The 18,408-nt window shown below is 36.4% G+C and overlaps 1 protein-coding gene and 1 pseudogene across 1 annotated transcript; one reads left to right on the plus strand and one right to left on the minus strand.

Annotated features, from left to right (window-relative positions):
- Positions 1 to 2,428: 2,428 nt before the first annotated feature.
- Positions 2,429 to 3,361, minus strand: LOC138163631 (olfactory receptor 9G19-like). Its single transcript, XM_069091068.1, has one exon. The coding sequence runs from the start codon at positions 3,359 to 3,361 to the stop codon at positions 2,429 to 2,431; it is 933 nt and encodes a 310-aa protein (XP_068947169.1).
- Positions 3,362 to 3,580: 219 nt separating this feature from the next.
- Positions 3,581 to 16,459, plus strand: LOC138163375 (AP-2 complex subunit mu pseudogene; annotated as a pseudogene).
- The last annotated feature ends 1,949 nt before the right edge of the window (positions 16,460 to 18,408 follow it).

Genomic DNA, 18,408 nt, shown 5'->3' on the forward strand with positions numbered 1-18,408 from the left:
GAAGGAAGGAAGGAAGGAAGGAAAGAAGGAAGGAAGGAAGGAAGGAAGGAAGGAAGGAAGGAAGGAAGGAAAAAAGAGATAGGTATGGAGAGAGAGGGGGATAAATGGAGGAGAGAAGAGGATGTTTTTAATTACATAGAAGAAAATGAAAAAAGTTCAGAAGAATATACAAACCAAAAGGGCCATTCCCTTACTATTTTGTTCAATTTATAATATATTTCTTAAAAACAACAAATACATATATGCATATGTATGTAACACAAATTAATGGTTTCATATAAAATCCTCTTTTTTCTTCTTTGCATATTGAAATGTTTCTCTCTTTTGATAATTGATAAATTTATAATAAAAAATTAAAAGAGAATATCATGGAGGGCAGAAGTTCTGTTTTGGTAAAGAGACTTGCTATTACATAGTGGGTGGAAGGGTGGCCTCAAAGTGGCAGTTAGGTGGTGCTGTGCATAGAGCATTACACTTGGAGGCAAGATCTGAGCTAAATTTTGCCTTAAACACTAACCATGTGAGCCCCAGCAAGTCCTTTGTATGTCTCACTTATCTCATTTAGAAAATGGAGATAATAATGATAATACCTACCTCCCAGGGTTATTGTGAGCATCAAATGATATAATATTTGTAAAGACATTGCATAGTTCGTGGCATAGAGCAAATATTTGTTTTCTTTATCTTTCCTTCTTTCCTTCCTTCTTTTCTCAAAGCTTGAAAGATCTGAAATCCAATCTCACTTGTGACACATACTGGCTGTGTGACCTTGGGCTAGTCATTTAGCCCCTTATGAAGTTGCTCTAATCAAATTCTCTCAGAGAATAAGGTGCATAAAAGATGCCAGCTGGTCTTGGTAGAGGCAGATTCTTTGCTCATAGAATTTCGAGACCAAGGTAAAACAACTCCTGGGCCCAATTCTATATATGTGTAGTTAGCAATATTGGTTATCTATTAGTTTAGGAAACATAATTAGCTGAAACAGATACTCCATACATGCAACTTCATTGCACAATTTTTGCCATTTCCCACCAGTCTTTAAGCTTGAACATTTTTAGGATAAGCTTTGTATAAATCCTTGTGCAGGCTTTCAGAGAAGGATTCACCATCCTATGTCTTTTGTTTTTATAAACAAACCCACTTAACATTTGTTCTATTTATACTTGCTCTTGGTTGCGTTTATGTGGATGCCATTGGTGTTGTTGTCATTCTTTTGGAGATTATTGGTTTTGTTACCTTTCTGAAATGAGGACAGAGCAGGGATGCACTGGTTGTTTCTTTCTTTCATTCTTTTATCCATAGTCTTCTTTATCCACCTTCTCATTTTTATTTCTCAGACTCGTGTCTCAAATGGAAAGAATCTGCAACCAGGAATAAAGAGAAATGGTTCTAGTCTGAGCACTGCCACTTGATATTTGTGTGATTTTGAAAAGTCACCTCAGCTCTGTAGATTTTATTTGCTCCCTCTGTAAAATTAAGGGGGTTCAAGAAGTTCAAAGGCAGTGAGAAACTAAAAACAAAGTGGGTGCCAATTGACAAAAAATCTAAATAAACCATCGCCTATAAATGTAATGGAATATTCTACTAAAAGGAAATGATTGCTATGTGGAATTCAGAGATACCTGGGAAAATTTTTCTGATCTGATACAGAATTTTAAAAAGCAGAAACAAGGAAGACTATACCCAAATGACTAAAATGTTAGTGAAATAGCAATAAAAGCAAGTCAAAATATTGATTTGTTATGTAAGTATAATTAAATATTACATAAAATAATTTTGTTATAATTTACCCAACTCTCAATGACCATTGGCACAGAATTCTTTTCTCATTAGTGGAGATCAATATACATAATTAAGTATTATGGCCAGTCTTGGTCCTGAATGACAGAAGACATTCTTTCTCTTCATAGAGTAGGTTGGAAGACAACAAGTAAAGGATGTTTTATATGGTACCAAAAATTTGTACCAATGGACTTTGTGTCAGGATGAAGAAGAGGCAGAGTGTGGCTATTGAGTTGTTTAGAGTAAAGAAGTGAAGTTGAGTGGGGATTGGAAGTTATGGAGAGGGGATAATACACTAGGGTTCACATATCAACATACATAAAAGGAATGATTTTTTTCCTTTGATTTCTAAATGAATGAGTGGCAATAGATAATAACTAATGTCCTTCCTGCTTTAAAAGAGTGAAGACCACAATAAATGAAAAGGAGAAAACTGAGACCTCTTATATCTTATTGACATTTATTAATGACTTAATTAATAAATACGTTCAAGCTGACATGTTAATACAATATACATTATTAAATTAGAGACATAGAGTGATTTCTCTCCCCTGAAAAAAATGATTTTTTTAAATTTTTGTAGTGAATATTATAATGAAAAATACATTTACATGTTTTGCTTCCTTTTCTCTATTGTAACTTCTATTTAGGAAACTCTTAGTCGATCTTGCATTTTCTTCAAAGCATCTTTAACATCTTTGTTCCTGAAGCTGTAGATCATTGGATTCAACATGGGCATTGCCACAGTGTAGAACACAGACACAATCTTATCCCTTTCCAGAGAGTAGCTAGTACTAGGACGGGAATAAATAAAGAGAATGGAACCATAGTATAAGGTCACAGCTGTCAAGTGGGAGCCACATGTGGAGAAGGCTTTAAGTCTGCCCTGGGTAGAGCGGATCCTCAAAATGGCAGCAATGATGAAGAGGTAGGAGGCCAGGATGAGAACAGTGGGACTGATGACATTGGAGGCCAGGATGAAATAGAGCACAGCTTGGTAACTGTCCTTCACATCACATGCTAATTTCACCAGTGGGGGCAGGTCACAAAAGAAGTCATCAATAACATTATCCCCACAAAAAGTCAGGGTGAATGTTTCACTTGTAATGATGATAGAGTTAATGAAACCTCCAGCATAAGAAGCTGCTACCAGATAGGAAGATAATCTTGGAGACATAGCCTGAGTATATAGCAGTGGCTTAGAAATGGCTACATAACGGTCATATGCCATGGTGGCCAACAGATAACATTCACTATATGCCAGCCCAGCTGAGAAGAAGAACTGAGCTAGACAACCAGCAAAGGAAATACTCTTGTCCTCAGAGATACATGTCAACATGATTTTAGGAGTATAAACAGTGGAATACCAGAGATCCAGAAAAGACAGGTTCCCAATGAAGAAATACATGGCTGTGTAGAGTCGGGAGTCTGTACAAATTAACATAATCAGAGTAATGTTCCCAACCACAGTTATGCAATACATTAGAAGGAATACCACAAAGAGGACCAGCTGCATCATGGGGTCTGTGGTAAAACCCACCAGAATGAACTCATTCACAGTGTGATTAACTTTCTCCATGCATAAGGAAATAAAATTCTTAGGAATTAAAATTTTTTCAAAAAGAATGTTTGCTTTGGGATATAATGAGATCCCTGGCAGAGGTCATTTTCAGGAAGATCTCTTATTGGGGACTTTGGTTGGATTGTATATGATGTCTTCCAACTATTCAGTTCTGTTATCCTGTAATCCCATGTATCTGTAGAAGAGAAAAAAGACTGACTTAGAACAATCGAGTCTATGCTTTTGAAAAGGAAATTACAAATTACTCCAGAATCTGAAATGGAAAATGAAGGAAGAAAAAAAAAAGTTGTTGGTAAGACTAATCCAGCTATGTAATATAAGGTTAGTTGGACATTAAAGAGCAAATTAAAATTGATAAAGTGTATTGGTGAGTGAGAAAAAATGGTATTTTAATAGGGTGCTTTGTGCCAGGCTGAAGAAGAGGTACAGTGTGGCTATTGAGTTGTTGAAAAAAGAAAGGAAATTGAATGGGGATGTAAAGTTATTGAGAAGTGATAATATACCAGGGTTCACATTTAAACATCCATAAATTATTTTTAAAACTAAAAATATCAGGATGTTTGAGTTGAAAAAATATTAAACAGAGGAGAAAGAGATGGAAGGGACAGTTAAGTAGAGAACAATACTTGAGTTTTTTCCTGAAGAGGAAGGGGAAAAATTCACAGAGAAAGAAGCTGCTTGTGTTCCAAACAATGATAGTGTAGAGCTACAGAAGCAAACAGAAAGGGTCAAGGATGTTTAGGACCAGTTGATGATTCATTCTCACATATATTGAGACAGCTATTTTTGGTCTCATAAAAGCAATAGAAAAGTCTGCTTTTATCCAAGACATAGCAAAGAATCTCTTAAGATTTATTAACATGGATGACAACTAGTCACTTCTAATGATTCATATGGGCACAACGAGTGTTCATTAGGAAATCTTGGGCAAGAATTTTGGTTCGGTGTATACAGCTGGTGTTTTCCTCACACCTTCCTACTAAAAACCAAGTTTAGAGAAGAAAACAATATATTTGAGAAATGAAGAGCTGACTAGGGAGTCTCTCCAGCTCACAACCGTTTTGATCCTTGGCTCCTCATTCTCTGGCATTCCCCCATATCCAATCTGTTGCCAAGATCTGTTGATTTTATCTTCATAACATTTCATATACACCCTCTTTTTACCTCTGATACTGTCTCCATTCTGGGACAGGCCCTCATCATCTCATCCTTGGGTTGCAACAATAGGTTGTTGACTGGTCTCCCTTCCACAAGTCTTTCCCACTCACATCCATTCTCCAGTCAACAATCAAATGGATGTTCTTAAAGCACAGATCTGACCACGTCACCTTTCTCAATAAATTCCAAAGGTTCCCTATCATCTGCAGGATACATTCTAAAATGTTTTGTTTGGTACTCTCAAAGCCTTTCATAACCTGGCCCCTATACTCCCAGCTTCTATCACCTTACTCACCTCCATGTACTCTGATACAATGACACTGGCCTCCTTGCTGTCCTAGAAACAGGAAACTCCATCTCGTGACTTGGCTCGTCCCTATATGTGAATCGTTCCTATCCTCTTCTCTGCTTCCTGCATTGAGACTTTTTTTTTAACTTTTTTCCCCTAATTTCAGTGCTTAGTTGTGGTCCCATGCCTGGCATATAGCAAGTGTTTAATAAACATTTATTGACTGATTTCTGAGGATGTAATTTGAATGATGGCTTTAAATGTAGAGATGAAAAATCCTGGCCAGCAATAAAATATATCTAATAAAGTCTGGTAAGAATTTATTTGCCAAGACTCCTACAAATCCAGTTATAATGGTTTCAAATGATAAAGGATAGGGGAGGGAGAGGAGTCCCTGAGTATATCACCAAAGTTAGATACTAGACAATTGCTACAAAAACAATATCCAGTAGTAAATTGTATAACCATAATAGTCCATATGGAAATGCCCAAATTTTAGGCAAGAAATAAGAGGAACTAGAGATTGTGACAAAAGGAGGCAAATTTGAATGCACGTTTATATGTATGTATGTAGGTGGAGAGGGAGGGAGGGAGTGAGAGGGAGGAAGAGAGAGGGGGTGGAGAGTGAGTCCCTCCCCACACTGAGACTTGGTGGGATATAACCTATGACACAAGAATCAGAAGGAGTGAGATTGATGGAAATTTTGGGAATAGAAGCCAGTGAAAACAGATTGGAGTCATTGGAGCAGACTACAGAAAACTTGGACAGAAAGAGAATAATATTGATAGAGCATTTCAATTGTACAGGCATTAAAGGAATTTTTCTCTCCATCATAAGCAAAGAAGCTAATGAATTTTTTACTTGTCTTAGTGTCAAAAAGTGGAAGAACCAACAAGGGCATATTCTACTCTAAACATAATTCTCACTAATAAAAAAATGACTTTGGATACAAAATGGTGTGATCCTTTGGAGGAGAAGACAATTTTTTCCCACAGTTTGTTATGAATAAATTCAGTCAATCTAAGCGTTGCACCCTAGATTTTAGGAAAACATATTTCAAAAGGCTTAGAGGAAAGATTCATAGGATACCATGGACTGCAAAAAGTGCTACCAGGGAAGTCCTACAGGCAAAGAAAATTATTAAGAATGAAATTCAGAAGATGTAATAAAGAATGTAAACTCTTTGAAGGTAGAAACTTTTTTTTTGTATCTCTAGTACCTAGCATTCTATCTCTGACACATAGTAAACAATTAATAAATTATTGCTGACTCACCTTGCATATTATCAGCACATAATAAATGTGTATTGAATATTTTTTAAAGTGATCGTGATCTTTTACACTAGATATCATAACTACACAAAGACAGTCCTTCAAGTAGTTAGGTCTTACTAACATCCATGTCATAGCTGGGAAATGAACCCAGGACTCTCCTCAGTCTCAGCGAGGCACTAGTAAGAATCAACTCAACTAGATTTGGGTTATACTATCTCCTTCCTTCCATCTACAAACCTCATATTCTCAGATAGTCAGAAATTATTCACAGATAGAAATAAGAAGCTCACCATTTCCCATGTCTGCACAAGTTATTAGAATCCATCTCTCTCTCAAGCATCCAGAAATCCTAAACTAGGGTCTTTCTGTCTCAGCACTAACCCAAATTCCTCACCCTCTTCTTGTCCCTTATTTAGCTAGCTAAATGTTCTTTTCTGTAATGAGTGAAAAATGTATGTATAATTAAATAGGAAATATTTACTCTTCTTTTCAGCTCTTAGAGGTGTTTTGACAAATCTCACAGAATTTAAAGGAAGATTAAATATGACAGTAAGGATGAATTTTCTAAGTGCACTAACTGGAAGAGCAAATTTACTCTGATTTCTAAATTACAAATTTTTGATTCTTTCTTCATCAGATGGACCAAGATGTGAAAAAATGTGATTGCAAGTCACTTTCAGAAATAGTGAGTCTATATGACTATGAAGTATTCAAAGTGTGTTTTCATCTCCTGCAGACCTTTACTTTGTGCCCAAATCCTCCCTAATGTTCTCTTACCTACTAGCTGGCTATCCAGTGAACTCTTATAAAAATATATTGGGAAATCTTAATCTGGAAACTATGCCATGTTGTGATAACCTTTCATTATACATGAAAAATCTCCTCCTCTATCCCCAGAGGCCTTAGCCTCTGACCCCAAATCTGATGCCATCACACATTGTACAGTTAGTTGGTGAGGGTGAATGGGCTACAGTGTTGCCTTTCTCAAGTGATATTTTTTAACCTTAATTTTGACTTTCTAAGGTGACAATGACAGACTAATCAGTGAGTTCAACAGAATTTTAGATACTGAGACAGTTCAGTGGAGGTCATATTCCAAAACAGAAAAGGCCTTATGCCTTAGGTTCAGATATCACTATATAAACAGGTTTTTACTTTTTCCAATTTGAAGGGACAAATCTTGTAAAAACAAGAAGGTGTGTGTGAGTACACATGTGTGTGCATGTAAGCATTACATACTGGTTACTAGAATAAAAAAACTTACCAACAACTGCAGTAGTGCTATTATCACCCTGGAATCTAAATCTGTGGATGTCACAACATTTATATATCTGTTCTCACATCCCCAGAGTACTACCAGAGTATAAACAGAGTGATAATATTCCTAGCCCTACAGGGATCTATGTTATGGGGAGTCTCTAAAAAGGCAATTATACAAAATGATATATTTTCTGATTCTAAATAGTTTTTGTCATAGAAGATCACAAAGCACAGGGTTAGAAATCTTGGAACAATATAGAAAGTTAGCCCTTTGAACACGATTATGAAGTTAAGTAACCAGAGAATCAGAGAACTACAGAGTCCAACTCCTACCTAGGACATGGATTCCATCTAAAATATCATATACAAAACCAGTGATCATCCCCTCAGTTTTCATAAACCTTTATTGATGGGAACTCCCTACATTTTAAAGCCATCCAGTGTACTTTGGGATAGCTTTATTCACTTAGCCATGGCTTGAGCTATTCTCCTCAACCACAGTCTAGGCAGGTCACACCTTTGAAGTTATCATTTACACAGTATAGAAGCATCTGTGTGCAAGCCTTTAACTTCCCTCAAAAATGTTATTTTTTATGTACAGGGACAGTAATGTTCATTTTCATGCCAACATTTAATTCAGTGGTTCCATGTAAAACAGTGAGAACAAAATGGAACAAAATTAATAGACTAGGAGAGAAGTGATTAGACTGAAGTGTGAGAGAATCGAATGGAATTGAACGGAATAGATAGAATGTAATATTCTTGAGGGACGACCTTTATTTTATTCTTTGTATCCCTAATGCCTACCATGATGTTGGATGGAAGGATGAATGGATTAGAGTACAACAACTTTACAGATCATTGATTCCAGCGCAATTATTTTACAAATTGGAAAACTAATATACATCAAAGGACAATCATTAGCTTCAGTTTTTTTGCATCTCATTAAAGCCAGAGCGGGGGCTAGAAGTCAAAAGTCAGGGGAGAATGCAGTGCTATTCCTGTGAATTATTGAATAATGACCAATCTCCCTCCAGTGGAAAAATCAGTCAGACCAAATGTGGGAGAATAACACTTGGATAGTCAATTCATCAAGCATGATATCGCTTTGAGCCTTGTATAGTTACAGCCTACACATGATGGAGTGAGAATCATTATTCATATTCAGTCTCTTATATAGTAAAGCTAAAGCACCAAAAAATAAAAGATGTGTCATTTCATCAATATGAGAACATTTGAAAGTCCCCTCCACTGAAGGATCTTGCTTCCATGGCTAAGTAGAAAAATCCCAGAAAGCTGCTTAAGGCAAGTCAACCGACTTGTCCAACATCACCTAGTTAGTAGATGTGATTGGAAGGATTTAAATTCAGTAGAATACAATCCCAGTGGTCTTCCCATTACACAATATTGTCACAATACAATTCAATCATGAAGGATTGATTAAAAAAAGATAGGCAACATAATAAAATAGAAGAAAATTTCTGGGAGAATTAATCTAGGAATCAATAAACCTAGGTCAGGTTCTGGGTCTGAAATTCTGTGACCTTTGACAAATCACACAATCCATTCAGGTTTTAGTTTCCTTATTTGGAAGAGGAGAGGTTTGGGATCCCTAGGGTTTCAAACAGCTCCAGTAGTTTATGACTAAGATTTATCATTGGCTCTTGATGACCTTTCCAGAGGAATTATGGTACCACTTTTCCTATTTTTTCCAATGAAAAAGTGTCATATTTGTTGCCTTGTGGGGAGCATCTTTGGTATAGTAAGGATTTTCTGACCTGTGTTGAAATGCCTCAAATATATGGAAGGCAGCATGATTTCATGAAGAACTAGATGTTAGTAGGTCCCAAATCAAAAACTATCTGGCAGGGCAACCCTGGAAACATCACAACCTTTTTAAGCCTCAACCTTATCTGTTAACAGGAATAATATGCCTACCCTATAACTTTGAGGAAAGTGATTTGGGAAAGCATAAGTTAATATAGAAATGAGTCATGAAAAAACACATCTGTGCTTCACTTTCCCCATCTGAATTGTTAAAGGAATTATTGGTCCAAAGTTTTGGGGGAGTTTATGCCTTTTCATGGATTATTGTTGAAGCATAAGTAACTACCCTAGTAATGTGGACAGGGGGAAATCATTTAACTAATAAGTTCAAGGCCAAATATAAGTGCCACATATGTCCTCCAATTTGGGTGGGTTTTTACGATTCTCTAAAGAATCTTTTGTCCTTTAGGGTTTTGTGGATTTGCAAGTAGCATTAGGCTTTATAGGTTCTCAAGAAATAATTTATTTTTTGTATATTAATCACATGTAGATTTCACTTCGGAAACAGTTCCTTTCTGTTCTTTTATCTAAATTAGTACAAAGAACATTGAATTGCATTAAAAAGATGAAATTTTTTTTGTCCTTATTCTGTGGATTGCTAATGGTTTTGTCCTGGATAAGTCATTTCTCCCCTTCTCAACCTTAGTTTCTTTAGCTATAAAATGGAGATATTCAAATTCATTCTACCCACACTATATTTTGTGATAAGTATGTATGAGATGGATATGGAATCTCATAGATTCACAAATTCACTCCAATAAAGCAGAATATCTCCCTGTGAAACATTTTCATTTCATAAACACACAAATTATGTATGTATGTATATATATATAAAATGGAAGTTCATCAATGCATGCATGTAATGTGTACACATATATACACATTTACACACATATATAAATGGAGAAGACATGGAGATAGATAGATAGATAGATAGATAGATAGATAGATAGATAGATAGATAGATAGATAGATGTAAAAGCACTTTGTAACCCAGCAAAAGACTATTCCAGGGCTTCACACACAATAAAAACTTAATAAATTAAATTATAGAAATATGTCATGTCATTGTTCTCCTATGAACTATCCTTCCACATTCCTGTGGATAGCACAGTTCAAATACTAGGAGGAATTTGTAAATATATAAAGCACCATGTAAATGTGAGTTGAGATCATTACCATTATTCTGTTAAACCCCTCCTTGAATGCCTCCTCATGGATGGGCTCAGTGACTGTGTTCTCCAAGGTTACATCAGCAGAGTGCATACTGTGAGAGGCCCTACCAAGTCAGAAAGGCATCTGTAATGGCTCTGCTAATGGACTGTACATCTATCTCTCAAGACCCTGAAGAGCTAAGTTCATGCACTTCACTAATACCAAGAGTTGTATAGACTCTGTGAGTCCAAGTAAATTTTGTATTGACTGAATGCTTTCTCTTTAAGGGGGAAAGTCACAACTTCATGATAATACCAAAATTCTGGAGAACATATCATCTTTGGGACATGTGAGGATCGCAGAATGGATGGCTTATTTCTTTCTCTGTTGAGTAGGTATGAGCAGGTAGTGATGTAAATCAGGGGAAAGTACCTAAAGTAACAAATAAGACCACTGAAGAGACAAAGAGACTTGTTTTGACTACATGTGGGCTTGAGGTAGAAGTCCTTTGCTTTTTCTACTTCATGAAATAAATCTTTTCTCTAAGAAACTTTGCTAACTGGAATGTTTCTATAGCAAGTGTAAACTTTTAGAAATATAGCCTAGTATTTAAGTTAAGCCCCTATCAAGAATATAGAATTATAACTCATAGGAGGAAAAAGGTAATATAATACATTCATATAATTTAATTAGTTGTGTACTGAGTGCCCATCTTGTTCAAAGCTCTGGGCTAGGTCACTTTCATTTTCTAAAAATGATTCTAGAGCATCAACATTTGATGCCCCAGGGGTTAGGAGCTCTTAGCATTGGATCTTTTATCTCTTTTTAAAACACAATTATCAATATTATCATCATTATTGTTAATGTAACAATTATATTTCAAAATAATTGGTTTCCTCTGAAATGTTATATATTTTATTTCATGCATTTAAAAAAAAAACATTGTTCTGAGAATGGTAAGGGTGAATAAATTTCACCAAAATACCAAAGTTGTCCATCATAAAGAAGGTCAAGAATCTCTGCTTTAGTGGAAACCATGGGCAGGGAAAATTCTGATTTCCCAGGGGAAGTCCTCAGTGGCAACATAACCCAAAGAGTGTTATTGTAAAGAGTTGAAGACTAAATCCAACGTGTGTTTAAGGGTTATGGGATTTAAAGATCTTCCATGCCCCATTGGACTTGCTGACGTAGCAGGAAGGGGCGGAGCAAGAGGAAGCTGAAGCCAAGCTAGAGTTCCTGCGGTGGCTAGCATTGGTGGCGACAGCAGCAGCGGCAGCAGAGACAGCGGCAGCAGCAGCGCGAAGCCCTCTTTGAGTCAGCCAGAATTTCTGCTAAGGAATCCTGCTGAGGACTGCCAGGGGCCAGAGCTTCTGGGAGCATGCTTCCTGGACGCTGGGTGGTTGCTGTGAGTGGGGAGAGGAGGACCTTTGCCTGAGGTAGCCTGTTCTATTTTAAAGGCTTGAGAATGTGGGTGCTTTCTACTTTATCTACCTGTGCCAATGTCATAACTACTCTGATGACTTTCACTTTCTGGTTTTGGGACTCAGTCTTTTGGTATTTTAATAAATTTTCTAGCTTATTCCCCCATATAGCAAGCCTGATGTGTTTTGTCATGGATAATTACATCGGCATATCTGTAATTTCCATAGGCATTGTGAATATGGCATTGCTGATACAGTGTGTTAACCCAGAGATTTGTTTGTAGGCCAGACTGCTCAGACACAAACAAGTATGTATTAGGTGCCTAATATAGAAAAATATTGGGCACTGGAAGACCAACCAAGTGTTAAAAGCTAATATCTTAACTTTGTGAAACAATTTAATAAAAAAGCAAAAAGCAAAACAAAATGTGGAATAATAAAATATATTAGAAAGATGCTAAAAATTCTCTGTTTTAGAGGAAAGGGGACTATTGACTGAGCAATCACTGAAGGCTTCTTGGAAGAGGTGCTATTTGGGATGGGCTTTTAAAGGATGGGTATGAATTCAAAAGACAGAGGGAGTCAGTTCAAGGCACAGAGAAAAGTTTAAACAAAGTTCAGAGGTAGGAGAGTGTGTGGTTTATTGGGGAAAGGAGAGGTGTAGAGTTTTCTCTGTTGGCTGGAGAACAAAATGTCCAGAGGGAAGTAATTGACATACACTGGGTTGGAGGCCTTAAGTGACCAATAGTTAATTCTGTTGGCCTCAAGAATATGAAAGACTAAGTCTTGCCCTTGACCTCTTTCTCCTGGTTCTGGTTGCAGCCTCTAAGGTCCCACAGTTGCTATTGATCCCACTTCTAAAAGGCTGCTCTGGGCACTATTAAGATTGATTGAGTGCTGAGAGACAAGCAATTACCAAACTTGGAAGCAATTCCCCATTCCTAAACAAGTTGCAAGGGACCTAATTAAATGAGATGGATTGTAAACAGGAAAACTTTCTGAGAGATAATGAATTTCAGTCAGACTTTGGAAGTCAATTTGTATTGCCTGCCATGGTCAGGAAAGTTCTAGCACAGACTGAGGGGCTAGTCAACTTCTGGGCTAAGGGAAATGTGGTCCAAATTGTAAAGTTGCCTCTCATCCCAATCAACATTAAACACATTCATCGGTTGCCTTCCTGTCCACCGAGTCTTAATCTTCTATGAGACAAATCCCTCCAAGCCACAGCCCCAAAGGTCAGGAGTACCAAGTGGCTGATGAGAAACAAAAGAATGAGAAATTCTATTGAAGAGTTAATGATGCCCACCAGGGTTCAACCTCTGCCATTCGGATCCCATATACCCTTCTTTGATCATCTGAATTCTGATCTTTGGCAGAATGGGACAACATTTATAAAGCCATCTGGGGAAATGACCGTGGTATTGGTCCACTAAGTTTAAAGACCTACAGATTCTCCTACTTCTCTCTGTCACTGAATTAAAAAAAGAATTAGAAAAAAATAATAAAATTCATTTGGAAAAACAAAAAGATAGAAATATCAAAAAAAATAATAAAAAATCACGAAGGAAGAAGGTTTAGCAGTACCATACGTTAAATTGTATTTTAAGCCAATAATTATTAAAACTATCTGGTACTGCCTGGAAAATAAAAATGTTGATCAATGGAATAGAACAGACATACAATTACTAATAGCAAATAAACAAAATAACCTTGTATATTACCATAAGCTTCAAATTCCCTTTATAATTGCAACGACAAGTGTAAAGACTTAAGATGCTTGGATAAGAATTCATTATTTTGTAAAAAAAAAATCATTGAGAAAATTGGAAAGCAATATGGTAGAAACTATGCATTGACCAATATCTCACACCACTTATCAAGATAAGATCAAAATGGGTACATGACCTAAATGTAAAGAAAGATTTTAGAAGAAAATTAGAACGTGAAACATATTACTTATCAGACTTATGGACAGAAGAAGAATTTAGTAATAAAGAGAAAGAACAAAATTATGTTTAAATTAATAGTTTGCTTATGTTAAGTTAAAAGGTTTTATACTAATAAAAATGAATATGGCTAATATTAGAATGAAAGCCAAAAATCTGGGGGAAGGATTTATAGAGAATATCTCAGAAAAAGGTCTCATATCTATTTTTTTAAGAAGTTGGTCAAATCTGTAAGAATATGAGTGATAAATGGTCAAACAGTATGAACAGGCGATTTTCCAATGAAGATATCAAAATAATTTATAGTCATATAGAATGCTCTAAGTCATCATTGATTATCAAAATGAAGGTTAAAATAACCTTGAGATATCATTTTAAAACTTCCAGATTGCCTAAAATGATCATGGGGCAAAGGGACAAATTTTGGAGGTAATGTGAAAAAATTGAGACCCTAATTCATTGTTGGTGGAATTGTAAGATGATGCAACCATTTTGGAGAGCAATCTAGAATTATTCCCAAAGAGTTATTAAACTACCTATGTACCCTTTGGCCCAGTAATACCACCACTTCTTTTATTTCGAAAGATGATTAAAGAAAAAGAAGAAAGAAGCTATATTTCTAAAATCTTCATAGCAGTTCTCTTGTATTAGCAAAGAACTGAAAGTAGAGGAGATACTCACCAGTTGGGGAATAGCTGAATACATTGTGATATATGTTTGTGATGGATTGTTACTATGCTGTTAGAAATGATGAACTCAATGATTTTAGGGAAAAAAATGTGGAAAGACTTGCATGAAATAATGAATAGCAAAATGAGCAGAACCAAGAGAACATTGTACACGATAACAGCAATATTTTTTTAAGAATGACTTTGAGTGAATAAGCTGTTTTGTCTATTTTTATAAAGACCCAAATTAACTGTAAAGGATATAAAAAGAAAGACAGTACCTACATCCACTGAAAGGTCTTATAAATAAAGATACATATAGAAAAAATTTACATACATGCATATATATATAAATATATATGCATAGTTTCTGTGTCTAATAGTAGACATCTCTAAGTCTAAGGCAGAGAGGAGGAAAGAAAAAAAGTGAAAAGGAAATTTACATTATAATTCTGCTGTATATTTGAAAAGAATAGCAAATTGTGCACAGTAAATTTGCAGTTTCATGTACAATCATGTTTTTTTAATTGCACTATGTTATGGAAATGCTCGTTTTGTTCTATAAATTAAAAATGATATTTTTAAATGGCAAATACCATTCAATTCCACATGTATTATAAAACTAATAAAAATATTTGTTCTAGATACTGCTATTTTTAAATATGTATATGCATGTATGTGTATACACACATATATATATGCATATATATATATATACATACACATACACCTTACACACACATATATTTGTGAGGCCCAGGGTCACACAGTTAGTGTCAAGTGTTTGAGACTGGATTTGAACTCAGGTCCTCTTGACTCGAGGACTGGCATACTGTCCAATGTCCCACCTAGCTGCCCCCTTATTAACTATTTTTTATATTTTTTCCTTTTAAATTTTCAGTTTCAAAGTTTCTCCTCCTTCTCCTTCCCCCAGTCCCACCTACTGAGAAGATAAGCAATATGATATAAATTATATAAGTGAAATCATTCAAAAACATTTTCATATTAGCCATGTTTAAAAAAAAAAAAAGTAAGAATAATAAAGCAAAATGTCAACGCTGCCATGGTCTTCGAGTTCCTGTATAAAATGGGTGATGTTATGGCAGCCTACTTTGGCAAGATCAGTGAGGAAAAAACATCAAGAACAACTTTGTGCTCATCTACAAGCTGCTGGACGAGATCCTGGACTTCAGCTACCCACAGAACTCGGAGACGGGAGCTCTGAAAACGTTCATCACTCAGCAGGGCATTAAGAGCCAGCATCAGACAAAGGAAGAACAGCCTCAGATCACCAGCCAAGTGACCGGGCGGATCGGTTGGTGGCATGAGGGCATCAGATATCGTCGGAATGAGCTTTTGCTGGCTGTGCTTGAGGGCGTCAACTTGATGATGGCTCCTCAAGGGCAGGTGCTTAGCGTTCAGGTGTCTGGCCGGGTTGTGATGAGCTATCTGAGCGGCATGGCCGAGTGCAAGTTTGGGAAGAATGACAAGATTGTTATTGAGAAGCAGGGCAAGGGCACGGCCGATGAGATGGGCAAGAGCGGGAAGCAGTCCATCACCACAGATGACTGTACCTTCCACCAGTGTGTTTGGCTCAGCAAATCTCACTTTGAACGAAGCATCAGCTTCATTGCCCCCTGATGGAGAGTTTGAGCTTATGAGGTACCGGGCCACCAAGGACATCATCCTTCCCTTCCGAGTGATCCCCCTGGTGCGGGAGGTGGGATGGACCAAACTGGAAGTCAGAGTTGTCATTAAGTCCAACTTCAAACCTTCCTTGCTGGCCCAGAAAATTGAGGTCCATATACCTACACCGCTAAACACAAGTGGGGATCTGCATGAAGGGAAAAGCCAAGTACAAGAGAACGCCATCGTGTGGAAGATCAAGCTCATGGCAGGAATGAAGGAATCAGATCAGTGCGGAGATTGAGCTGCTACCCCCCAAGGACAAGAAATGTGCCTGGCTTCCTATCTCCATGAACTTTGAGGTACCGTTTACACCCTCTAGCCTGAAGATGCGATACTTAAGGGTGTTTGAACCCAAGCTGCACTACAGCGACCACGATGCCAGAGCCCCGGCCTCTGCACCTCCCTGAAAGGCCAGTAACTCTTATTACAACTATTATTTTTATTCAGAAAGCCCTAATTGCACACAAGGCTACTTCTGCCCCTCATTGTTCCAGTATCCCCCAGGTGGAGGTATCACCCACTTTGGAAACCTATGCTCCAAAAGAATTTTAAGATCCCCTGGACTAAAAAAAAAATTGCTATCAGGGGAGTTATCCCTATAGCCAAAGAAAATTATTAAGAATCAGATTCTGAAAAAAAAAAAAAAAAGAATCAGGTTCTGAAGATGCAAAGGAAAATTATTCCAGTTAGTCAGTCAATAAACATGTATTAACTGCCTACTAAGTGCCAAGCTCTTGTGCTAAGCTCTTGGGATACAAAAAGGCCCAAAGATGTTCCTTAACCTCAGGAAACTCAGAATTTAATGGGGGAGACAACAAACAAATATTACAAATGAGCTCTAAACAGAATAAATAAGCAATATTTAAGACAGTTTGGAAAAGACTTCCTGTAGAAAATGGGATTTTAGTTAGTACTTACAGGAAGTCAGGAAAGGCAGTATGCAGAAATGAGGAGGGAGAATATTCCAGGCATGAAGGACAGCCAGAGGAAATGAAATTCATGTGAATTGACTGATATAGGTATGTGTATATGTATAAAATATATACATAAGAGAATGTATGTATATGTGTTTATATATGCTTACATAATCTCACTAATCAACATATTTTAATATTTTATTTCCCCAGTTACATGGAAAAACAATTTGTAACATTTGCTATTCAAATTTTGAGTTCCAAATTTTTCCCCTCCTCCTTCTCCCGTCTTCACCCTGCCTCATCATTGAGAAGGCAAGCAGTTAAATATAGGCTCTACAAGTGTAATCCTGAAAAAAAATATTCATGATAGTCATCAGCATATATTTTTCAAAGAAATATTCAAAGAACAAGAAATTAACGATAATAGAAAACAAAAAAGAATAATAATGATATTAACTAAATTTTATAAAGTCTAAGATTTTACAAAGCACATTAAATATATTATCTCATTTGATAAACATAATACCATGGCATAGTTCTTTCAAAATAACGTCAAGACCACTAAATCTTAAAATGGGCTGAGGCTAGGGAATGATGTGTTAAGCTCTAAGAGCCACAGTTTTAAAAACATAATGATGTTTTTAATAATAAAAACAAAACAATGAAAAGCCCAGAGTCCCTATCATATGAAAGTCAGTTAAAGGAATTCAGGATGTTTAGTTTGGAGAATAAATGACTCAGTTGTGGCAGGAAGTGTACATGATGATGATCTTTAAGCATTTGAAGGGCTATAATGTGAAGGAAAGATCAGATTTGTTCTGTTTAACCATAGAGGGTCAAATGGGTAGAAATCACAAAAAAAGACAATTTAGATTTGCGGTCAGGAAATATATCTCAATAATTAGAGCTGTCCAAATATAGAATAAACTGGCTTAAGAAGTGATGAACTAAGCCAGTATAACCAAGATTAAGAGGGAGGTGGGAAATTGGGAAAGAATCTTTACAACCTATGTCTCTGACAAATGACTCATTTCTAAAATATACAGAGAATTTAGTCAAATTTATAAGAATACAAGTTATTCCCCAATTGATAAATGGTCAAAGGATATGAACAGGCAGTTTTCAGAGAAAGAAATTAAAGATATCTATAAAAACATGAAGAAATGCTCTAATTCACTATTGATTAGAGAAATGCAAATCAAAACAACTCTGAGGTGCCACATCTCACCAGTCAGATTGGCTAAGATGACAAAACAGGAAAACTATAAATGCTGGAGAGGATGTGGGCAAATTGGAACACTAATGCATTGCTGGTGGAGCTGTGAACTGATCCAGCCTTTCTGGAGAGCAATCTGGAATTATGCCCAAAGGGCTATAAATACTTTCATACCCTTTGATCCAGCAATACCACTCCTAGGGTTATATCCTAAAGAGATCAT

Source organism: Petaurus breviceps, unplaced genomic scaffold (assembly GCF_028583685.1).
Source record: "Petaurus breviceps papuanus isolate PSGF00001 unplaced genomic scaffold, PetGlider_PUasm1.0 188, whole genome shotgun sequence".
Lineage (NCBI taxonomy): Eukaryota > Metazoa > Chordata > Mammalia > Diprotodontia > Petauridae > Petaurus > Petaurus breviceps.

Coding starts and splice junctions, on each gene's coding strand:
- LOC138163631 (XM_069091068.1), bottom strand. CDS start 3,361: ATGGAGAAAGTTAATCACACTGTGAATGAGTTCATTCTGGTGGGTTTT.